General features: G+C 42.8%; 1 protein-coding gene and 1 long non-coding RNA gene across 6 annotated transcripts in view; one reads left to right on the top strand and one right to left on the bottom strand.

Annotated features, from left to right (window-relative positions):
- Window positions 1-251: 251 nt before the first annotated feature.
- pik3r3b (phosphoinositide-3-kinase, regulatory subunit 3b (gamma)) overlaps window positions 252-25207 on the bottom strand; it is a 246070-nt gene continuing 221114 nt past the window's right edge. For 3 of the 5 annotated variants that reach the window (XM_011474287.4, XM_078946166.1, XM_078946167.1), the window contains 8 exons: window positions 7720-7843; window positions 7529-7627; window positions 7234-7414; window positions 6505-6630; window positions 6104-6423; window positions 4753-4827; window positions 4498-4668; window positions 252-2429 (listed from right to left, as the gene is read on the bottom strand). In XM_011474287.4, the coding sequence (XP_011472589.1) occupies window positions 2231-2429; window positions 4498-4668; window positions 4753-4827; window positions 6104-6423; window positions 6505-6630; window positions 7234-7414; window positions 7529-7627; window positions 7720-7843 (1295 nt within the window). In that variant the 3' untranslated portion in view covers window positions 252-2230. Of the gene's footprint in view, window positions 2430-4497; window positions 4669-4752; window positions 4828-6103; window positions 6424-6504; window positions 6631-7233; window positions 7415-7528; window positions 7628-7719; window positions 7844-10409; window positions 10550-12156; window positions 12769-25207 lie in introns of those variants that run through there. The other 2 variants (XM_078946168.1, XM_078946169.1) reach the window with 2 other exon arrangements.
- LOC111947381 (uncharacterized) lies at window positions 12635-13355 on the top strand. The gene is made up of 2 exons (XR_002873191.2): window positions 12635-12743; window positions 12957-13355. It is a non-coding gene; the product is annotated as an uncharacterized LOC111947381 (long non-coding RNA).

Genomic DNA, 25207 nt, shown 5'->3' with positions numbered 1-25207 from the left:
TTAGCTTCATATAGACTTATAATGTATATAAAGATTTCTCTGCAATGATAGGTACATCTTTGTGTAAATATGGATGCATATGAAGACATCACAGGTAAATGTGTGCAACTTCTGCGGAGGAGAAATATCTGACCAGGTCAAGAAAAGTTTCAAAATAAGAGCGCCCTCTTACCCTTCCTGAAGAAGCTTAGTCTGAAACCAAATACTGTACAGATGTACAAACTCTGCTCACCATAAAACCAAAGCAAAACTTCTCTTATTATTTCTTTAATAAACGTATATTTTCATATAAAGACATTCAACAGTGAGTGATGCAAAGATCCTTCAAGTAGTAAGAACCAGGGATTTTCTCGGATCTCCCTGGCAAAAAAAAAAAAAAAAATGGCTGCGAATTAATGAGAACCGGCGGGATGGCAGAGGGAGGGAGACTGACATCCAAGCTTTGAGACGGTCTCTCAAACGACATTTAGTCAAAGAAAAACCCTGATTTGCTTCGTTTAGCTGTTTTTTTTTTGAACTGGCTGGCTTTGTTGTGTGGTCGTCTCTACGGTAAACCTGAGCGTCGATGACCGGAAACTTTATGAGAAGTCCGCCAAATCGGATGAGCCTGTATTTCCGATAGCACCTTAGAGACAGACGAACGGGTGGGGGAGGGAAGGGGAGGAGAGGGTCAACAGCTTTGGAACTGGACCCTATTTTTTGTTATTTGTACATTCAAGATGAGGAAAATCAGAACAGGAGTGAGTGGAGCAGAGCAGGGATCTGAAGGACACGGCGAGCCTTTCAAAGTGGCGAAGGAGAAACGGAGGTTGGATGTTTGGTCCAATTTTTGAGTCGCCAATTCCCATCTCTGTCTGATTCGGAACGTTTTGCCAACCACAGCTTTTTTTCGGGTTCTGGGGGGGCGTGGCAGGAGATAATGGCACTGAGGATGGGGTCCACGGAGACGCGAGGTGGGCACATTCAATGGGGTTTGCCTGACTTTCCTGTGAAAAAACAGTCTTGTTCTGGAAGGTGGAGGAAAATTCTATCGTGAAGAGCTCAACAGTTTGTTTTTTTAAGCCGAACAGAAAATAAAGTTGCTCGGAGTTTGCGCAGAAGCTGATTATATTTTTTTCCCCCAGCAGCTGAGAAGGCTCATCACGCTGCCAACACCGGCACAGACGCTTCCGGAAAAGAAGCCAAACTGCAGGTTTTTGGTTGTAAATAACTGGTTATTAAATGGTAGCTTATAAGACTGGCTGTTGTGGGTTACTTTTTTCTTTAAAAGGGAATGTGTTCTGCAGCTTCACTTAGTTCGGAAACAGAAAAGCCCAAATCCAACCTGTTCGACTAAATTTAGAGTGCAAATCTACAGCATGTTGGCTCCTCTCAGCTGCCGTACTTCCATATCCGCTAGCTAGGGGAGGATGACCTCAGCCTGGATTTGTTTTGGAGTTTCGAAGCGATTGATACGAATCTCGGCGTGGCTGCAGCATGTTTGCTTTGCCTTTAAGTGCTTCTTATTCGTTTCTGCTGCACTTTATACTGAACATCGAAAAAAAACAAGAAAATAAAAAAAACTCTCTCTGCCCCCCCTCCCCCCACGTTCACACTTTGGTCTCTGGTTCAACTGTGTTGTTGCCGTTTGAAAACAGGCACCAAAATCAAAACAAACTGAAACAGACACAACAGTTTTGCAGTTAGTAGAAAAGCGAGCTTTTGTCCACCTGAAGAAAATTGTTTCACACCCCCCCCTAAAATCCCTCAGCAGCAGTCTATGTGGAGAAGTGTCCGCGGTCTCATCATGCTACATCATTTATTCGCTTCGAACGGAGAGCTGACTCCTGGTGGCGTCCGCTCCGGTCAGGAAACACGGAGGTGGGATGAAGGCGTGACAGTGGGAATGTTTCGTAGTCGTGGTGGTGGTTTTTCTTTTAGGTAGCAGCGAGGGGAGTCGACCTGAAACTGACATCTCCTTCTCCGTTTCCTTCCTTCCTTCGGTCACTTTTTCTCACATTCACAAACATTTAAAACTTCCTTGTGCAAATCAAGCAGTCTTAGAAAGAATGCCCTCCGAAAATGTTCTCGTAAAAAATATATAGAACTCCAAGGTGGCTGACATGAGTGTTGCAGCGAGTGTTTCTGGTTTGTTGTTTGGGGGGTCTTTTTGCATGAAAACCACACCCCCACCTTAACCCTTCCTCAATCTGAAAGAGGAGGCTGGCTGGATGTCCGTGGTGGGCGGGGTTCATCTGCGTCCGGAGGGCATCTGTGTGTAGACGGGGTAGGCGAGCCGGACGTTGAGCGAGTCGTTGTGCTGCACCAGCGAGGTCTGCTGGTAGTGGAGCACCAGGTCTTTCAGGCTGCTGTACAGGTTGTATGGCTCAGCGAAGCCGAAGCCGCGCGGCGTGCTGTAGATGACGCAGTGCTTCACCTCCCCGTCAACGCTGCAGAGGAACACACATACGGGCTGTAACAATCAGGACGGTGTATCCGCAAGTCTAGCGATACGAAACCAATCACGATTCCAAGACTAACAGTGAAAATGTTTCACTAATCTTTTTTTTAATACTTTGTCTGAATAATACTCAACCTTTTAAATGAAATACATTTGATTGAATTATCAAAGCTTTAACGGTTGAAAGGTTATGATAGAATGTCAACCCTGGAGCTAAAGCGCCGGTGTTAAAGGGTTCAAACTGAGTTGTGTATGTGCTATTGAGTTGTGTAACAGAACCTCAAGCCTACTGAGTGAGCATCTACTGTGAGATGGTTTTTGTGACGACATCTACTTGTGTTGGGGCAGAACTGCTGAAAGAAACTGTAATGTGCTGCCAACTAGTGGTGGGAGGTTGAAGTGAAACACAAAAGTAGGACACTATACTTACAAGTTTGCTTGTAAAGAGCTTATAAAAAAACTGTTTTGGCAGCCCTTGAAGTAGATACTAGCACTGCTAGGTATAATATCGAGGTATTTCAGAGAATGGATTACTTCTTACACCCCCAGCAATAAATAGGTGTATTTGTATGGGTGCCTCCTCAGATTTGATGTAAAGCTGGAATTATCTGTTTGATGCAGAGCTTTGCAAAGATAGGCTGAATTTGTCTGAATGATCCACCAAACCGAGAATTAAAGTTCCACTCCGATCATCTAATGATCTATTCCAAAAAAGTGTTCCCAGTAGTCTTAATCATGATTATACTGTTTTTAGCCAAAATAAAAACATATTTTTTGCAGCGCGACAGGAGCTTATTAGAAATTCTCCTTTTAGTTCTAGGCGAATATGTTCACCTCATATATTGAGACCCTCCCGCTAGATTACAGCCCCTCAACATTAGCAGTGCAACAGAAATGGCGAGCAATATTGCAGCTAATGATGCTCAGACGAGGAAAGCAAAGCCGTACATGGATCTAGTTGTCTACAAGCGGATGCATCAGAATGGAGCACAGCAGGGAGCTTGTGGCCCCGCCCACTGTAGCTTCTACATCACAACTACAAACTTTTTCATACAGCATTAATTTATTTATCTACCCCTGATTTTTAACGATTTTAAATAAAGATGTACTCAAAAATGCTGTTTTGATTTTAATTGTCTTTCTATATGCCCTCCATCATTACAAAAACATGTTAACATTTAACATGTTAAAAACACAAAAAATTTTTTTTTTTTTTTAATCAGAGAGGACCTTTAATGCCACTTTTGGACCTCCCCATTTAATTACTGTTGATGGCAGAAATCTGATACTACTTTTATCAAGAATAAAAAAAAACACTTTACAGTAAAAACCATAATAACTAAAATGTTTTCTTTTCAGGAGAAATAAAAGACATTGTGATGGACTCCTGCCAAATCTAGTTTATTTTCATCCCTTAAGTCAGAGGTATCAAACCGATCAGGCGCAGTTTTATGTATTTTTGAATATGTATTTTTAAGGAGAGTAAAAAGGAATTTTTTGCCGAAAATGATGGAAGTCTCATCCACTAAATAAATGGATGTTTTGTCAGTGTGTTTATCTAAAAATACCCACAGTTCCACAGAGCTTGGCTTTGGTAGCCATGGCAGCATTCTCAGGCTACGTCAATACGTTTTTTTTTGTGCAAACCTTTGCACAATTTTGTACTTTTGGGCCAATTTATGGATAATTCAAAAGAAAAACTTGAAAACAAAATAACTCATTATGCTGATGTGGTCTTCAGTAATTCTGGGGACCAACCACTGCATAGTTGATCAGAGAGATTTTTAAATGAAGAAAAGGTCTGAAATAGATGAAGAATTGAAAGATTCAAATACAGCAATTTTTAAAAAGCTATTTTATGAATGTCTCTCTTTGTTGCGTTTTGCTCAGCCAGGGATCCCTGTTAGTTTTTGTTTTCCACTGTAATTCACCGTGACTTAAGGCCTGCAGAATGTACATGTACAAATAGAAATAAACTCCTATTCTATTCATGCAGAAGTTAAGGAACCCAAATGACTGGTTCTCCTTGATAATGGGTGTAAAATGTGCGCACTTACACAACAGAGCAGGCGTAGCAGCCTTTTTTGCTGCTTTCTCGAATGAGAAAGACTCCGTCTGACTTTCCGATGAGCAGCTCCTCTGCCTCCATCCGGTTCAGATTCCCCACGAACCAGCTCTTCTCATCATAGTGAGGCAAGTTCTCTTCCTCCTCGCTCACAAAGGAGCTCCTGCGCAGAGACACCGCAGACTGTGAGCAACGACTTGTTGGTGGAAGCGCAGATCGGTACATGAACAAGTATGAGAAGACTCACTCATCAGTGTTCTCGTTCTTCAGGCCAAGCCAGTCGTTGATTCGTTTCTGCCGTACTCCTTTGTGATTGAGCCAGCTGGAGAGGGGGAAGAGGTCAATGTCAGAACTTCTTCTAGGAATCTGTTTAAGAGCTCCTCTTTCATTTAAAGTACAACTAAAAAATCATCAGGCTGAGCAGAAATCAAATTAAAGACAGACGACGTCTGTGCACGGCTTTCTAGGTCGAGGCCAGATTTGTTCCTGGAAAAGCTTTAGGAATTCCCCCTGAGCAGTGCTAAGTTTCTAAACTGACCCGATGGATCTTCGGATAAGAGCGTGCCCGAAAGAAGACTTGATGTTCTTTGGGGAGGATCACAAGTTGCTGATGTCAACAGGGCAGCTCACGGACAAGTCATTAATGTCTCAGTCTTTGACACTTTGTTTAGGATTCATGAAATTCAAATTTAGATAAATCGCCATCTTTGAAGATCAACTGATCAGAACCTCTGGATTTTTTTTTTAAGTTAAACCCTCTACTACCATAAAACAGAATAACATTTAAGCTAACATTGAGACATCATAGAGTTGACCATTTACTACTTGCATCAAGAAAGATGGTGAGAATGTATTCCTCCAAGTTTTTTTTACAGAGTGAATTAGGGCTGCACGATATGAGGAAAACTTGCGATATGCGATATTAGTGATCAATATTGCGATAACGATAAATTTGCGGTAAATAAACAAATAGAAAAATAAACAAAAACATCATTTCCATTTCATTGCAACAGTTTAAAAATTATACTCCAAATGACCCTCATCGACATGGGGGACAAACGTCAGGGTGGCTAACCCTGGTCCTCAAGAGCCTCAACCCTGTCTGTTTTCCAATTCTCCCTAGACTGCTCGATAATGATAACCAAAATCAGGTGTGTTCAGTAAATCAGGATGTGAAATCACTTGAGTCAGCCAATCAACAGCAAGCTGGTTAAGGAGAGCTGGAAAACAGGCAGGGTTGAGGCTCTTCAGGACCAGGGTTAACATAATAGGCCTCCATCTGATTGGTCAACAATGGGAAGGCGTCCATCTGATTGGTCAAAGCATAAAGGGATTTATTTGATTCGTTAAATGCTTCAAGCTGCTAGAAGATTGTTTTAACACATTTTGGGTTTGCGATTTATTGCGATATTCGCCGTCTTTTGCGATATGCATATTGCAGAGCTGGATATTGCGATAACGATAAATTTGCGGTATATTGTGCAGGCCTAGAGTGAATATTCCTTTTTTTTTGTCTGGAATCATCTCCACACTCCTGAAGGATCGTTGACCTCCAGAGGTCTATAAAAAACAGCTTTAATACAGCTCTCCATACTCACACGAGGTATTGGTCCCTGATCTTGCGCAGCTGTATGAGGTCAGGCTTCAGACTGTTCATCTTTTTGTCTGTCTCGCGGTTGTCCATGGCTTGGGTTTTCAGGTCCTGCTCCAGTCGCACTTTGCTATCGTGGATCTCCCCAAGCCGAGACTTGAGCTTCTCGTAGTTCATCATTATGCGCTCGATCTCCTTGTCATTGCCTTCGCGATGGAAGCGCTCTATGTAGTCTTTGCTGTAGCGCTCCTGGGTGTGGCACTGCTCTTCAAAGATCTTGATGGTCTCATTAAAGGCCTCAATGGCCGTCCTCTTCATCTGGATCTCCTGCAAAAGGATCGTGAGACAGAGGGTGAGAATGAGAGCCGGAGCACGGCCTTTGCAGGGCAGAACCTGGAGCTTGCTCACCTGGGACGTCTTTGTGTAATCTTCATAGAGCCGGTCGTAGTCTTTGCTCTTGTCTTGGTACTGATTGTGGTACTCCTGCAGTTTCTTCCCAACAGCATCAATGTTGTCCTCCTTTACCAGCTGATCCTGAGGTTGGATGAGGACAGATAAGAGTCAAAGAGCTACTAACATACATTTACTTCATCACAGACATCACTGCTACTGACATTCTGACAGAGCACAACCAGAATGAATCCATATAGAAGGCGCTCGAGATGAGGTGTTTAGACCCCTTTGGAGAACTCTGAATCTTTTGATAAAAAGAGGTATTTCAAATTCAAGCCACTGCAGCATCTTCATTGCCTACAATCCGTTTCAGGTTAAGATCTGGAAAAACATCTGAAGTGTCGGACATGACCGTATGAAACTGATCTGCACTTCAGGAGTTCATGTTGGCGTCAAGCCGACTAAATGAAACACGAGAATAAGCAAACAAAGGAGCTGTTGCGTGATTTATGACACATTTCTTGCTGATCTGCCACCTGCTGGCTGCCCGTGTATGATTGCAGCCAGATGAAAGGCTCATAAAAGTTTGTCGTTCTCCAGGGGGAAAAGTGCGTCTGTGGAATTCTGATCCGAGCAGCCTCTGCACGGTGTGTGCACACTAAGTGATTTCTCCACTGATTATGGGAATACTCCACTGATCTAGTGGCTTAAATGGTGTGTGTGCAGCTGTGAGAGCGTACGGACCTGCTGGAAGCGGGAGACGGGATACATGAGCTTGACGTCCAGCTTGGTGTTGTACTGGGCCAGAGATTCGTGCCTGTAGTGGCTGATGAGATCCACCACTGAGTTGAAGGTCAGCGGCTCTGAGAAACCGTACTTCCCATCCCTGTGGTAGATCTTGATCAGCTTATTGTTGCCTCCTTTCCTGAAGGAAGGAAAGAGAAAAAAGGCGTTCATCTTCCCGCCAGCATTTTGCGTCCACTTCCAGTGGAACTCTCGAGAAATGCAGTGAGGACAACGGTGGTCCTGCGTGTGCTACCTCAGTGTGAGTGTGTAGTCGCCTTGCATCTTCGTGGAAGCATCCCTCACCAGGAAGGTCCCGTCAGGCATGTCTCTGAGTTTATCATTCACTTCCTCCCTGTAGGTCAAACATACAACAGTTGAGGAGGTTTGCACAGATGAGGCTCCAGGTGAAAAAGAAAAACCTACCACAACCGTCAGGTTTCTTACCTGGAAATGTCCCCCCAGTACCACTCGGCTTCTTGCAACGCTCCTCCATCCTTGGTGGTGGTGCTGCCTCCCCCCACTCCCACTGATGAGGACTGCTGGGACTTTGCTGGCTTTGGAGGAAGAGCTGCAGAAAAAACAGAGGTATTTTTTTCTGCAGTTTTAACTCTTCATCACTTTAGCTTTACGTGTTTACCCCCACAGAGCTGCAGCATGAGCTGCTAAACCTGCACAGGAACCAGTCGGTGTCACTTCTTTCTGAACCAGAACCTCACAGCAGATACTCCTCCGTGCTTTTGGCTAGGGGTCAACCAATTCTCTGCCAGGACCATTATTGGCTCAGATATTTAATATTTAGACACATGAGAATCAGCAGATTTTAAGATGGTTATTTTGGCTCAGATGCAGCCGCTCTTTCCTCGGCATTATCCCACCCAAGGCTCCAACTGATTGGTTATGCAAACCACGCACTTATTCTTCTGCATGTCGCACTATTAGCAACCAGGGCCGTCACTCTTAATGTGTTAATGCTGCGTTAATAAATTGTTTGTCGTCCCTGTATTCAGACAAAACCGGCGCGAGCGCCTCAGCTGCTCTGTGGGTTTGTTTAACTATGGCCCCTCCCTCCTCTGACCAACACCAACATGAAGAGTGCTTCAAGCGACTTGCGAGAAAGTTTCTTTGTGCTCCGCCCTCACCAGTCCTGAGCGAGCGCACCTTTAGCCAGGTCTTTGCAATTTACTAACTCAATTGAAGTAGTTTGGTTGGAGAACACGCAGAACAACTTTGCTTATGCACCACAATCTCAAGCGGCTCAAGTAGGACTACTGACAATTTAACAGTCACAGTTTTCTCAAATTATATTTAATTTAGTTTTATTGATTTGATAGAACTTCTGGGAGTTATTTGTTTTATTTTTTACTTTTTTATTTGACCTTGTAAGATGGGATTCTGTGCCATGGATATCCCTGCACTTTTTGTTTTTGTGTCAACTAAAGACAAGTCATTTAATTTATGTGGAAGTTTTACTTTATTCCGTACAAAAAAACTAACATTTTAATTGAAAAACAAATAAATTGTTGGTGTATGTGTTATTCTAATATTTGATGCCAATATTTTCACGCAACTGCTTGAAATATCCGTTTTCAGCTTTTTTGACTTTCAGTCTTGTCGATCTCTACTTTGAGTGGACCACTGTGAAACATTTATTATCGCTTTTATTCGAATAAAATATTTTTTTCATTGTTTACTAGCAGAGTTCGGCAAAGTTTGTACGTGTTTTCCAAAGTGTGGAAATCTGTGGTCAAACACACATGAATGGCATATGATCTGATTTATGATCTGCTTTGTTGATGTTTCACATCATGGTAACATGACAAAAGATACTAAAGGTTTTTTATGCTAAAGATGGTGGTGGTGCAATTTTCAGATCTCATTTTAAAAAATGACCTTTAATACTAAAAATTTACTCACAGAAAGCTTTAAAACAACTTATTTTCCAGTTTGAAAATAAATAAAAATATTTTCATTAAATGTCAATAGGTGTTAATTTGGAGACACAGGCATTAAAAAAACAAAGCTGTGCAGTTTCTGCTGTGCAACCTGTACACACAATCTTCGTTCCTGACTCCAAACAAAGAGAAGTGTCCAAGGAGTGGAGAACAGTGACGTGATTGCAGCACAGATCATCAGTTTGAAGGAGTTGTGTTGCAGAACAACTCCTTTAAGTGTCTGCTGATGTGCCACCTCCTTCTGCAGAGAGCCAACATGCAAGAGGACAAAGTGTCCAGAACGTTCTGGCTCCAGACGCTGCGAATGCTGGCAGGTGACAGGAACCCCGGATGATGGACTTGCTCGTGCGGCAGTACGATTGCGTTTTCCAGATCAGATCACAGTCAGCCCGACGGGTCGCCGTGAGCGACTGCGGAGGACTTCACACAAAGACGCTGCAGCTTGGCTGCGCTGCACATAACCTGAGCCTGCCATGAAGAGTGGCAGCTCCCCTTTGTTCTCCTCACTTTTTTCCTGCGTGTCAGCATCCTTTTCCCTCACAGAGGCTCGAAGACATGCCAGAAACTACTTCTCAAAACTCAAAAATCCACCAACAAAAATGTTTCACAACAAACATCTATTGTGTCTTTCAGCAAACGTGCAACAAAAGTAGGAAACTTTGCCAAAGTCATGCTGCAAAGTGCTGCAGTCAGGCAACCATGACAACCGTCCCAGCACAAAGACCGCCTGGAAAAGCAGACATTTTCGAAACAAACAAACGTTTTTGAAACACTGCTGCTGTTTAAAAAGAAAGAAAAAAACTCCTAAAACCTGCAAGAAGCGCAGACGGAGAACGAACAAAGGGGGCCGTCGGCGCAGCCTCCCCCGCCCCCCCTCACCTCACCAGACAAAGAAGCAGCGCTCAGCAACACACACTTGAGTATCACTTGTCATCGCATGCACGAAGAAGCCCACAGCCCTGCTGAACAATGACAGACAAAAAAGCAGCACAAACTGCTGCTTCTATGGCAGCCGAGGAGCTGTACAGACCTCACGGCTGCTCAAATCACCTGCAGAGAAACCAGGGCTAACCCAGAACAAACTAATTGCAAGTTCACAGCAGACACATTGCAGGTGCTACAACCCACAAAGCAAAAATAAGAAAAGAAAAAAAAAAAGGAAGAGTTTCTGGGTTCTCTTACCATCCTCCTCCCTTGCACTTTCAGTGAGCTGCATGCTGCCACTCGTCTCTCAGCTGTTCCCCCTTCCCAACTACCGCCTCCTCCTCCTCCTCCACCTCCCCTTTGCTCAGTCAGACTGAAGAAAAGACCAAGCGAGGCTGATCCTAAAAGGCAGGCCACGGGGATAACTAATCCGCGCATGGAGGCACGCCCCCTCAGCCAATCAGGGAAAGGAGGCTGAAAGGAAGGGGGGGTGGCAGGGTTGGACCTTTCCAGAGAAAGCAGGAGAAAAAAGGAGCAGGAGGAGGAGTTTCCCTGTGGCACCTCTATTCCTTCTGGGACAGCACACACACAATAGCAAGGCATTGAGCCTTAACCCAACAGGTTGTTTCTGCAGAGCAGAAGAGGAAGATGCTCAGTGGAAACCTGGAGACCAGGTTAAAGCATCTCAAAGCAACGCAAAGAACCCAACAGGTCTTTGAACTGCTGCATGGGAAAGCAAAAAGACCAAACTGTAAAATGAGGAAGAAAATGTGTTGATCTTTGTTATGAAACGTGCCAAAAGTCTTTAGGAAAAATAGGAATCCAAACCAAAACTCTCCAACATCACCTACCAGTAGTTTTCCACTAAAAAGACCATCATCAATTGCCTTGCATCCTCACACAAAGTTGCCAGAATCTGGAGAAGATTTACACACAAGGCGTTTGTATCTTGACGGCACTGTGATGAATGTGCAGCCCGAGTATCCATTTCCATCCAGCCTCCCTACACCTCCATTTTTTATTTATTTAGAGTGCACATCACGCCACAGACAAACTCACCCAACAAACAAAGAGGCGAGCAGTCAGACTCAGCTGATGTGATTGATGACAGGATGAGCTCATTGGCACAACAGAGGTGAGACTCTGCACATCACAGAAGCTGGCTGCTGCTGGGTCAGTTCACGTGCACACTCTGAAAGCTAAAGAGTGATTTAAACTGGTTAAAGAGCACTACATTATCTGCAGTAAATCTGCACTTGGGGAGCATCCTGGATTTGATCAGAGCAAGGCAGCTCCAGAGGAGTTGCCATAGATAACCTTTGAATGAAAGAAGACGAGCAGGAGCAATACATGATTGAGCTCCGGGTAAGGCTGCATTCAACAGCGCCTCCTGCAAACCCCCACCGCCTCCCTTTCACCGAGCTCAGGGAGAGGGGGGTGGGAGTCAAATGACACTGGCAAATTTCCTGAGGAATGAATGAATGAACGAATGTACGCAGGTGGGAGTGAATTGTGCAGGCAACAACGGTGGGGCACAAAAAGGCGCAGGTGACTCTCCTTTCCTTCACATGCTGATCGGGATTAGCCCGTATTTAAGATGACTTTATCCCGGGTTTTTGCTCGCTATTTTCTGGCCGCTCTCAGGAGTCCCATTCCCCGCCTCCACTTCCATCTCCTCCCCCCTTTCCTGCTGCTGGCACCCGGTAAAAGCTGATTTTAGAAAGATCCAGAACACCCGTTTTAAACGTACGACCCAGGCGCGCACCGCACAGTCCGCAAGAGTAAACGAATGCGTCTTCATTTAAAATACAAAAATTGTCAATGTCGAGGCTCCGTAGCTTTTGGCCTCTCTTCCTTCAGCTGCCACTGCGGCGCGAGCGCCGTAACCAAGGTAGCAAAGCAGGGGGGACACAAGCGGCGGGAGGCGCGCGCACACTGAAAACTTTCCACCGATTCCTTGTGGAGCCGAATCAGGCACGACAACCCCCACACTGTGTCCGCTTACCTGGCGGTTGGTCCATTTCCAAGTAGAATATCAGCTCGGTGGAGTAGGGCATCGTCATGTCCCGCCAGTCTCCTTCCTCGTCGGCTTTTTCCGTCGTCAGAACAGTATTGTACATCGCTTTCGTTTGGCTAAAACCGTTTTTCCACTTGAATTCTGTATTTTTGCCTACGTGCTGCTAGCAATTGCACACCGAACAAAGAATATATATATATAAATAAACCGCAATATATAAAATAGTCATACAGATAAATTATCTGTCTGTTCGAAAAATCTGAATTCCTGCTTCAGAATTTAATAAATAGACAAAAAGTGTACGGCAGGCTCCGAGCTGCGGCTGCTTTCTCCGACATAATAGTAATAGAAATAGCTCGGGGCTCTTCATGAAGGCCTTCTTTGTGATATTTCATGTAAATATAAAAAAAAAAAATCTTCATTAGTAGAAGCCGGCTCTACTTTTCACGTCTCTTTTCGTCTCCCCCGCAGATTCCGCCGTCTTGCCGGCTTCATTTTAAGATGAGCAGTGACAAGAGGAGGCCGGCAGAGGTTGACAAGGGCTCGACCGAACCATTCTGCTCCAGTTTACAGGGGTGCGGGTTGCTACTCTTGGAAAACGAATACCCTAAAATACTATTAAAGTTATAACTTCAAAGACAAAAACACATTTGTCATATCGTTTTACACATTCGAATTAAATTTGAATCGAAAATACATAGCTAATAATGTTTTTATTTATTTGTGATGCAAGTTCTCCCCCTTATTCGAAAACTGACGGGAACGCCTGCTTCTGCCCCTACCCACAGCTGACCGTGGCTCTGTGCGCAGACGCAGAGCGACTGAGTTCCAAAGCCAATAGAAAAACGACTCCAGTCTCTGAAGAGCCAAGTTACAAATTCAGTGCTTTTTCCAAGAAGAACCCCATCTTCCTCCTGGCTGACTGCACACAGCTACAAGGTACTTGATCATATAAAGCAGCAGCAGCAGCCGCCTGGGGTACAGTATAACAAGCTGTATGAATAATGACCCTTAAACAATCCGAAGGAAAGTAGCAATGGTTTTTGCATACATTGTAAAATAATTGTGCAGTACATGATACTCCACTTTTCTAACAGGAGACAGTTTCATAGTCATAAATGAGTTATGGCCTAGTTTCTATTGATTTGCGCAGTTCATTAAAATAAACAACTATGTATAGTTTACAATGACTGTTCCCACTTTTTTCACTTAGAAGACATTTCTACCAGGTATTACACTTAAACAACTGCATTAACAGGCTCAAAACTGAACTAGATTTATGAATCTATGATCTATTAACATTTTAAGTTTTAGGTTAAATTTTTATGGTTATGGAAAACGCTTTCCATATAACTAGTGATAAAAAACAAAAAAATGTGCAACTTTTGTTAGTAAAATATTGAATTCTGAAATGAAATTACAGCAAACAAAAATGTAAAGGAAATTTCAAATGCTATTAATTATTTTAAAATGTATTTGATTAATATTTGTTTGAACCCAGCCCTGATTTCAAAATGTACAGCAACAATGCCTTTACATCCTAAATAAAACTTTTTGAAACCCTAAAGAGAACTCAACTAAGAGACAAAAAATTAAACAAAAAAAAGATAAACAAAATGAAACAAAAGTTGTTCATGTTTTAAAGAACAAAAAGATAAAGGAAAGGATGCTAAAACCAAAAGGCGTTTTTAAACACACTTTTATGCAGACCCACACATGAGTACATAGTACACAAAAACACACTAACAAATACCCTACAGCCTACAGACATATAGTACAAACCAAAAGTTTGGACACACCTTCTCATTCAAAGAGTTTTCTTTATTTTCACGACTATGAAAATTGTAGAGTCACACTGAAGCCATCAAAATTGTGACATAACACATGTGTAAATATATACATAACAAAAACATGTAAAACAAGTGAAAATATGTCATCTTGTAGGTTTTTCAAAGTAGCCACCTTTTGCTTTGATTACTGCTTTGCACACTCTTGGCATTCTCTTAATGAGCCGAAACGGTCTTCCAACAGTCTTGAAGGAGTTCCCTGAGATGCTTAGAACTTGTTGGCCCTTTTGCCTTCACTCTGCAGTCCAGCTCACCCCAAACCATCCTGATTGGGTTCAGGTCCAGTGACTGTGGAGGCCAGGTCATCTGGTGCAGCACCCCATCACTCTCCTTCGTGGTCAAATAGCCTTACACAGCCTGGAGGTGTGTTTGGGTCATTGTCCTGCTGAAAAAGAATTGATGCTCCAACTAAACGCAAACCGGATGGAAAAGCATGCCGCTGCAAGATGCTGTGGTAGCCATGCTGGTTCAGTATGCCTTCAATTTTGAATAAATCCCCAACAGTGTCACCAGCAAGGCATCCCCACACCATCACACCTCCTCCCCCATGCTTCACAGTGGGAACCAGGCATGTAGAGTCCATCCGTTCACCTTTTCTGTCGCACAAAGACACGGTGATTGGAATCAAAAATCTCCAATTTGAACTCATCAGACCAAAACACAGATTTCCACGGGTTCATGTCCATTCCTTGTGTTCTTTAGCCCAAACAAATCTCTTCTGCTTGTTGCCTTTCTTTAGCAGTGGTTTCCTAGCAGATATTCTACCATGAAGGCCTAGTTCACACAGTCTCCTTTTAACAGTTGTTGTAGAGATGTGTCTGCTGCTAGAACTCTGTGTGCCATTGACCTGCTCTCTAATCTGAGCTGCTGTTAACCTGCCATTTCTGAGGCTGCTGACTCGGATGAACTTATCCTCCACAGCAGAAGTGACTCTTGGTCTTCCTTTCCTGGGTCGGTCCGCATGTGAGCCAGTTTCTTTGTAGAGCTTGATGGTTTTTGTGACTGCACTTGGGGACACTTTCAAAGTTTTCCCAATTTTTCAGACTGACTGACCATAATTTCTTAAAGTAATGATGGCCACTCGTTTTTCTGTACTCAGCTGCTTTTTTTTGCCATAATACAAATTCTAACAGTCTATTCAGTAGGACTATCAGCTGTGTATCCACCTGACTTCTGCACAACACAACTGATGGTCCCAACCCCATTTATAAGGCAAGAAATCCCACTTATTAAACCTGACAGGGCACACCTGTGAAGTGAAAAACATTTCAGGTGACTACCTCTTGAAGCTCATTAAGAGAATGCCAAGAGTGTGCAAAGCAGTAATCAAAGCAAAAGGTGGCTACTATGAAGAACCTAGATTGGATGGATATGTCGGTGCAAATTTTTGTGCTCGGGTGTTTTTACCTAAATGTACAGTGATGTAACTGAATGTTAAAGAAAATGTGAAATCCTTAAAAAATCCTTGCAAGTTTGTTTATATTTGGTATGAAATCGGACTTTTTAACATGAGAGCCAAAGGGAAACTGCTCCCTCCTGCAACCAGCCTTCAGTGGCCTTTTGGGGAAATGCGGGATTTGGTACTTTCTGGTTTGGTAGCCGAAGGTGTGTGGAAGGGGCTTGATTTCAAATGTGGTCAAGCTGCCTGCAGTGAGAATCAGTCACAGAAAATGACACAGCTGCCCAACTAGGATGTTAGAGAGGTGCAAACGTACATTTACCAACCTGACAATAAAAGGATTAAAGCAAACACACATTAAGACACACCTGTTCAGATGGATATTTTAGGTTTACGTCATTGTTAGCTCAGGTTTGTTTGAGAATGTATATAATCTATAGGCCTGCTTAGAGCACTAAAAATAAAAAAAAAAGTAAACGATAATAATAAGTGTCTGTATTTTATGAAAGATCAAATGAGAGTGGGTTGTGGAAAAAGGGCATGTTGCAGTGTTGTGATGGATCATCCTCCACACAAAAAAAAATACAAAAAAAACTGCTCAGTTTATACTTAGTTTATTGCAAAAACAAAAAAAGTAGAGTAACAATATATTACTTGGAAGGCTTTGGTGAGGGTGTAAAAAAGTAATGTGATGTTCTCAGATATGGTCTATTAGAGCATTGGTTCCCAACCCCGGGTTATGGACCAGTACCCGTCCGTGGTGCAGCTGGTACCAGGCCACAGTAGAAAAAAACAAAAACAAAAAACACAACCTACTTTTTTTTTGTCTGTCAAGTTTTATTTTGTAAAACTACTGGATTCTTCCGACCACATCCGAATCATTCTTGATGCAAGTTGCTCGGTCACATGTGGAAAACACATCTGCTATTCAAGCTAGCAAAGTTAACAAAAAAAACCTAAAGATTCGGAAAGTTTATTTTTGAAAATCAGAGCCAGAGAGGAAAGAGAAGAAGAGTCTTTGCCCGAATGCAAATTCTTCTCCTATACCCCCATGGTTTCTCCCTATCCCTACCAACTGTAGGGCCATTTGGAGGGGTATAGTTGTCCAAAATAGTTTTTTTAAGGGCTAAACCTTGCGGCAGAGGGCTCGGCATCCCAATGTCTTCCGTGTCTCGCTGTGCTGTGGAGGAGAGGCTCTTTTCTTTACATGGGTGCGCTCTGATTCACAGAAGTTTACATTTAAATGTAAGTAATGACTTTTTTGTTTTAACATGACTTTTTTAACATGATAAAACCGATGTTGTTATGAATTTCCGAGCGCTAGCAGCTCCGCGCTAACCATTGACTATTGATGATGACGAGTGAAATTCATTGTTTGTGAGTAACGTCCGAATCTGAAAACCCTATTTTTACATAACTTTCCATTTGGAAGGATAAATGTAGGGGTAGGACAAGAATTCGCAGACTTTAAAATAAAATAAAAGCTGCATTTAATAAACAAAAAACCAAGAGTCTTTACACCAAATATGGATTTATTGTGACAGTTGTTCTCACAAACTATATTAATAATGCAGAATATTCAACATCCAGCTGTCTAATTTTACAAGGATGCTTGTAAAGTTTGAATAACTTTATAAGCAACATTTATTACTTTTATTTAGAAAATACCAGTTTTGGACACAGTTCATTTTTTTGTATTTATCCGTCACACCTTAAAAGTCAGAGGAAGCTGAAGTTTGCTTCTAATTTTGTAGCTTCCAGTGAGTTAAAAATTTGTTTAGCGGCGCATGAGCGTTTTGAAGCCTGAAGCACGTTTACATAAACTCTGCATTAAAAGTGGTCAATGAACAACGCGGTGTGAATATTGCTTAAGAGCGCAAGTGCTTCTTTATTCCTTTTTTATTGTCGAGTTGCATTTTTAGTGTTTACATTTCTTTTTGCAGCTTTCCCACTTACACTTGAGAAGTTGCCATAATACCTACAAATAGGGGCTGCTGCTCTCAGTATGACAATCCGCCTGTCTGTGCGCCTGCTTGGTGTCCTACTTCAGGGAGCAATCATAAATGAAAGGTCTGCTCCCCAATCTGTCGTTCACCCAATCCTGCTTTTCCTCCACCCTTTCATCTGTCCACGCCTCTGTAAACTTGTCCCTCTCGTCTGGCTTTCACACGAGAGGATAGACACTCTTCTTGGGGGAAAAAAAAACACGCTTAAAAAAAAAAATAACTTAGGAGAAGGGGGATTTTACTGAATGAGATGCATGGATTATTTGTGTGGGGGTGTTTCACAGATGGCTCGTGCCGGACACTCGCGACCCAAAGCTCCTCTCTGTTAACTGTGTCAAACAGGTTTAATTGCTGCTGTCTCTTTGAGCGTGTGTGTGTGGCCGGGCAGATGGATCCTTAACAATGACACAGGAACTGACTCTGCCCCTCGTCACACAAAAGAGAAAGAGGGAGGAAGAAGGAGGGGCCGACGGGCCGCCGCATTAATCTGCCCCGTCCGAGGCCATCGGCTCTCTGCTCCTCCATTCAACTTCCCTAACAATGGAACACAGCGACTCAGAGTGGCCCATTTCTAAAGCAAAATTCATATGAAGCACATGAGACCACTGCTCCCAATGAAAGCCAAGACACTAATCATGTTTCCTGCCACCTGCTATAGTGCATTTTGAATGAGACTAAGAAGTAAGCTCTTACAATGAACTTTATAACCAATGGTGGTCATGTTAAAAATGAGTGTCTGATTTCCTGTAATGGAAAAATTAACTGACTGATTCACCAAGTCCTAAATATACTGTAGTGAAATACGGTTAGTGTTTTCTTTGCAAGTTAAAGACCCATTCTGATAAAACGTATGTTTTCTGTGTTTTTAACATGTTCTCGTTGCATTTTTCTGATGATGGAGGACATATGATAAGAAAATTAAGTTCAAAATTGCATTTCTGAGTATTTCATTATTTAAGTTGTTGTAAATGAGGAGCAGACGAAAAAATGCAGATCAAAAAAGCTTGGAGCTGTCATGTAAGTGTCAGCATGAAGCAGTGATTGTTCTCTGTAGTTTACCCAGATACAAGAGCTAAGGCTAAGACTATGATGCGTCCTTCTGTTACAGGCAGTAAAAAAAATACTCATGAACCTCTTACTTAAGCTCCCTGCTCTGTTCCACTCTGATGCATCCACTTGCAGACAAATACATCCATGAAGGTCTTTTTCCCTCATCTGAGCTGGAATCTGGCTCAAAACTGTACGTCTGGATAGCTCCAATATTGCTCACCATTTTTGTTGGCAAGCAATAACTGCCATTACTGTTCCACCAGAAACTATCCTACACTTCCCTTTACTAAAATTCTCAGTCTGCTTTGATGTTCAGTTATATCTATTAACAGAGTTGGCTCCTGCCATTTTGTTGACTTTGGTTAAATAGTTTGACTTGTTGGAGCTTGCACTTACAGCAAGTACCTGAAGGTTTCTGTTATGTGGCTTAATTTGTCATTTGTAAATATTTAGGACAAACTATCCAGTTTCATGGGAGAGAGAAAGTTCTCTCGTCTACCTGTCAACTGTACAAAGCCATGCATAATCCCAATTCCTGTATTTGTGGGAGGGGCTGAGTCACTGGCTGCAGCATCAGATAAAAACGTGTCAAAAGAATAAAAACTCTATTTCCCAAAAAATCCTTTCTATTTGTTTCATTAGTAACTCTTTATAAGTGTTTCCTATTTCACTTCTTAACTATACCAACAAAAAAGCCTTAGTGTATGTATAACTTTTTTTTCTTCTCTTTTATCTTCTCTTTTTTTTCTGTCATTTCTTCATCATAATAGTGAAGGTTTTAAGTCCAGTTGCCATGACTTTTTTTTTACTTGTCCTGTCCAACAGCTGAGCAGACAGATGAGTGCTGAAAGCCTCTTGTGTTGGACATATTTTACTGTTACAATAGGGGTTATGAAACATTTGATACACTTTGATACACTTGGTGTATATTTAAATAAACCCCTTTTGTAATTTAGGCTAAACTTTATTCATCTACTCATATCTGTAACAGTCTTTTGGTGGACCGGACAGAAAAGTAAAGAAGGCAAGAAGCGAGAGGGATTCCCGAGGGGGGTAGGGGGTAGGAGGGTGATTAAAGAGGGGGGGTAGAACCATGAAGCAGCATAAGGCAACAAGTTGCTGGATGTTTACAGTCATTACAGTCAAGTTTATAAGTAATATAAATCCAGAAGGGGAAGGGGCCTGTCCACACACATACCCAAATGCCACAAACATACCTGTGGGTTCCAAAAAAGCCCACAACCAAAACATGTCAGCATGTTCACATCACAATACCCGGACACCCGCACGGCAGCAGATAGAGAACAACCACCCGCCGGGCAATCACATCAGCCACCCAGGCCAGGGCCAGCAGGACCGCCACGGGGGCCCCCATAGCCAGAGAGCGGGGAGGCACCAGGGGACAGAGAGTGCAAGCCCCACCAACCAACCAAGAGACCAATAGAGGGCTCCGCCCCCAGGGAGCATCCCCAGCCCCTGATAAGCAACCCACCCAGGAGTTCTGGGCATCCCTCCACCCTGACCCCGGGCACAAGCCCCCCAAGGGAGACCCGCCCTACGCTCCAGACAACCGCCCACCCAGTCCACAGTTGATCCAGGTGAGAGCAAGGCAGGGGCCAGCTACCCCTGCCCAGGAGGAAGACACCCCAGAGCAGTGGGGGTCCACAAGAAGTGTTGTTACCATGGCCCGACCAGGCTAACCCTTAGAGGGAATTTGGGGAAGGCCAACGCTCGGGATCAAGGACCAGAACCCACACCAAAGGAACACGGACACCCCCAGGCCCAGGTGTGATGTGAACCCCGGCCCCCAGTCTTGCCATAGAGCACAGTGATCCCTCTTCCTGTATGGAGAAGGAAGTCAGCACCCAAGGAACACGGCCGCTGTTGCCAAGGGCCTGATATTCCCTACCAGGGATGGGGTAGGGTACAAAAGGTCTGAGGTCCCACCTTCCTTGTATGATGTGTGTGTGTGTGTGTGTTTGTAGCATTTGTGTGTGCGTGCGTGTATGTGTGTTGGAGATCATATTTTTAAGGGGTAAAGGGTGTGTGTACTAAAAGGGTGCAATTAAAATTGGCGGGTAGGGCACTGAGAGGACATCTGATTACTCAAAGTGATGTTGCCATGACTTAACTTCAAGACAATTCATTTATCTGGGTGAATGACAGACATGGAGCACATTTAGCTTGGTTAACCAAACTGTCCTAGAACATTTCACACAAAAAAAAGCCGTTAGTTGAGGACGATGTTGCCTAGGCATAAGAAATCTGGAACAAAACTGGAACGTTTTGACGATTCTTTGACTTCTATCATACGTCAATAATCACATGCAGCTCTTTTGGTCCTTTTCTCTAAAAAGGCAACACGGTTCCTTTGTTTCATTATAAAATTTATTTATTTTTGTTATGTTCGTCACCATCTTTGAAAAAGGAACTCTGGTCCAGGACCAAACAGCCCAGATGTGAACCCATCTACGCGGACTTTGTTTAAGAAATTTGCAGAAGATAACAAAGATGTTGGCTGGTTTGCCACATTCAAGCTAAAACACAAAGTAAAATAAACAACGCAACGCAAGAAGGCCAATGCTGTTTTTGATAACAATAAAGTTATAAAAGCACATTTGATTCCCTTTCGCTTGCTGTTATTGTGGCAGCAAGTGAAAGGTGAAGAAACTGAGACGATACTCTGCATGTTCTTGTGACAACTTTGCCCAGGTGGACTCCCGGGAATCAGGTGTTGAGCAGCTGCTGCCACAGAAACCAAAATCTAGCAAGTCACAAGCAATATACCTTCATTGTACATGAGCCATATGTGAAACCAGTACACTATAAATAAACAAATTCTCAATTTTTATGAGAACAAGCATTCTATTTTTTGTCTGCATTACTTACTTTTAAAAATCATGATCTCCTGTAAATTAATCTTTGATTTATTTTAGACGGGGTGATAAGACAAATCACCCCTTTATGTTTCCCAGAATTCAAAATAAAGCTTTCCTTGTCATTTACAGTAAATGTCAGCTGGCAGCACCCACCTGTTTGCTTATCTGGGTTTTGTCTGTCTTGTGTTTGTACTTCAGCCTCATAGTTTGTGTTTAAAATACGAAACACAAGCTGTTTTAGATAAAGCTCATGTCTAAAAGTGTCCCTGGAACAAGTTTGTGTCCAAAACCCAAAGCCTCGGCTGTTGTTTTAAAGGAACATGCAGTTCGGCAAACACAATGTAATCAGCGTGGTTCCCCGTTGGTGTGTCTTGTGTCGAGTTTTGGGTCTGTTTTCAACTCATGTTGTGTTTTGGATTTTCTATCTGAGGCTAATTTGAGGTCACATAGCACCTGTTCCGGACAGTATCTAAAGGACACACTGAGACTGCGTCAGAATTTAAAAAGAACTGCTCAACCTTTGAGGAAATGTTTTTTTTTTTTTAAAAAGAGATAGAAAGCCAGACAACTAAGGGGTGGGTGGGCAACATGCACTGACAGGGCTGAGTAGAGTTATCATGACCCACAAACACCTGCAAACCACCAGCTTGATTAAAGTACTGCAAGTTAACTTTACAGCTCTATCAGGATTTGGAAAAAAAGCCTGTGGACGTCATTGAATTTTTAACTATGATGAGTTTAACATCAGCAGAACAGCAAACAGGAAATGTGCACCACAGTTACATAAGTGCATTTTCTGATTTGAGAGCCTGTTAAACCACTTTTGCAGAAACCGTTCTGTTCACTGCCTTTTTTCAAATTTTCGAATTATTTTGGAGTATCACTGCTTGGAATCAGACATTTATTTAATAAAATTCAGTAAAATTAGTTAAGAATATGACCTTTAAAGGTGTCGAAATCCAGGCATCGGGGGCCAGTGTCCAACACTGTAGGCTTTTTTTGGCAAGATATACAGTACAGACCAAACGTTTGGACACACCTTCCCATTCATTTGAATGGGAAGGTGTGTCTAAATTTTTGGTCTGTACTGTACCTGATCCAGGTAAGCAGCAGCCACCAGGGATTAGTTTCTGAGATATGTAAATGGTGTTTACTTATACAGCAATTTTGTACCTTGTTAAAAGGCCCAAAGCACTTTAAAGTCACAGTCTCATTCACACACATTCACACACTAGCTGCGGTTACGTGGGCAAAAGTAATCGGAAAGAATGTCTGATTAGAAAAAAAAAGCATCATGTCAACACGCCGTTCAAAATACTCTGCCCCGATCAGACTCATTCGGATCAAAATTTCTTTCCGATCAAGATAGGTGGGTTATGCAGATTGTTGATCCGATCGTTGTTCATGTAAACAGTTCATTTCGATCGTGTGTCACTTCTGCTCTGGTTTAATGTCATGCATAGACGATGTTTCGCTCAAGAGAAAGCTTTGGAGCTCAAACAGGACCGACCAACTGCTCTGCGGAAACCCAGTGCGAAGCGCCGCTCCACCCTTGCCCCGCTGGCTCTTCGCCTCTCCCCTCTCTTACACCCCTCACGAGGGGGGTGCCTGGGAGGAGCGCCTCGTGCCCCGTGACGTCTGGACCCTGGGCGGTCCTGGCTCGGGTGCCGGTGGACCGAACGAACTGTGTCTCTGAGCAGAGCAGCTGGATTGTTAACTTTGTTTTTGGGGGGAGGGGAGGATGCTTTGTTACATGTGCATTTGATGTAACCAGTGGTCCTTTATGGAGTTGCGTGCTGGGCGGGGGGCAGTGCAGGCAGAGACGTGAAGAGGCTTAACAAACTGGTTAGGAAGGCCGGCTCTGTCCTGGGCTGCACACTTGAGTCCATCGAGGAGGTGGCAGACAGGAGGATGTTAGCTAAGCTGACATCCATCATGGATAACCCCTCCCACCCCCTGCACCGAACTGTAGAGGCGCTGACCAGCTCCTTCAGCACAAAACTGTTGCACCCTCAGTGTAAGAAGGAGCGCTACCGCAGGTCATTCCTCCCCACAGCCATCAGACTGTACAACACCGTGTCAAAGTGACACTCCACGGTCCCAGGGGTGTTTTTCTGTTTAGTCATTGATTCATTTACTTTTGTTGTAGTTGTTGTTTTTCAATATTATATTGTTTTTTGTTCCTGAACAGTTGTTTGTTTTTGTTTTTGGTGTGAACTTCATTAGTTATTTCTGTATTTTGAAAAAATTTGTAATGTTTTTTTACAGTTTACATGGTTTGCAGACCGCATGTTTTTTACACTTTTGCAGCTGTATTTATTTAATATTTATTTCTTTATTTAATAAGAATCTCATTTTTGATAATAATTTTTTCATAATAATTTTAGTAATATTTTTAATTATCTAATATAAATGTCATTTGTGATGTCCTTTATTGATGTTATATTATATAGATTATTTCTGAATGTCGTGTTGCTGCCACAAAAATGAAATTTCCCCATTGTGGGATTAATAAAGTCATCTATCTATCCATCTATCTATCTATCTATCTATCTATCTATCTATCTATCTATCTATCTATCTATCTATCTATCTATCTATCTATCTATCTATCTATCTATCTATCTATCTATCTATCTATCTATCTATCTATCTATCTATCTATCTATCTATCTATCTATCTATCTATCTATCTATCTATCTATCTATTTTGTTGTTTTGTTACGTGTGGGAGAATTCGGACTGCGATCCGTCCCGCCGCTCTGGGTTAACTGCTGCCGGATGCAGGAGAACCGTGTGTCCGAGCAGAAATGCCGCTCAGTCCTTAGAAACTGTTCAAACAATCAGGTGGATTTGTGTGTCCAGTTGTGTCCCGACAAAATAAAGGCTGATGTTATTCCCACATATTTTCGTGCAGCCAAGATGCAGATTGCGGCATTTCCCGCATGGATTTTGTTTAACAAGGCTAATGTTGTTAGCGCGTGTTAGCCTCTCCTAGCCCTGGCTTCTTCCAGCTCCGTTCTTCCATAAAAAAAGCACTGACCACACGGATTAAAAATAAAATGATGAGCGAACAGGCACTTCATAAGATTCATTACATTAACAAAAGCACATTTAGAAAATCCTCTCGTATATTACAGAGCTGCTGCATAAATGTATGTGGCAACTCAGTTTGTTTACAACAGGACTCATTTCCTCTTCCGGTATTTTCAACCCCTGCTGCGCGGGCCCAAATGATTTATTCCGACCGAAAGTGTGACCATGTGAACGTTCGTTCTAATCAGAAAAAGTTTTTCTGATCCCATGTACACAGTTGAATTTTAATCCGACCATTGATCTATCTGATCAAGATATTTTGCGCATGTAACCACAGCTATTGACTGCACACTCTCTAGAAACTGTGGCCTAATAGTGCATTCACACTGAACGGGATTCTGCCGCCTCTCTTTTGACGCGCATCAAATGTACTGCTCAACGCCTGCCGTTGATGCATTGACGCCCTGACCGCGGAGCAACTGTCAACATTTTTCTGGACTTGATATGTTGCCACATCATGGAAAGCACGGATGATGTTGAATAAGTATCTTGGGTTTATATGTTTTGGAGATCGATGCCCAAAGCTGAGTCCCTGATTGGTCGGCACCCCAAATTGCGTTGGCGTGCGAATTGCGTCCAGGGTAAATGCAGCATAAGGACACATCATCATTCATTGACCACCATGCCTGAGAGTTTGATATGAGGCGTATCTGCCGATCTGGGTGTTAAGTGCTTTTGAAGAAGTATCTCCACTCTGGTTTTATCTGTCCAGTTTGTTAAAAACCTGCTCAGATAAAAACGGTGCTATTAACATGTTCAGCT

Source organism: Oryzias latipes, chromosome 4 (genome assembly GCF_053564925.1).
Source record: "Oryzias latipes strain Hd-rR chromosome 4, Olatipes_Hd-rR_3.1".
NCBI classification, from domain to species: Eukaryota; Metazoa; Chordata; class Actinopteri; order Beloniformes; family Adrianichthyidae; genus Oryzias; species Oryzias latipes.
The sequence above is the reverse complement of the archived record's forward strand: the minus strand, read 5'-3'. Positions and strand labels throughout refer to the sequence as shown.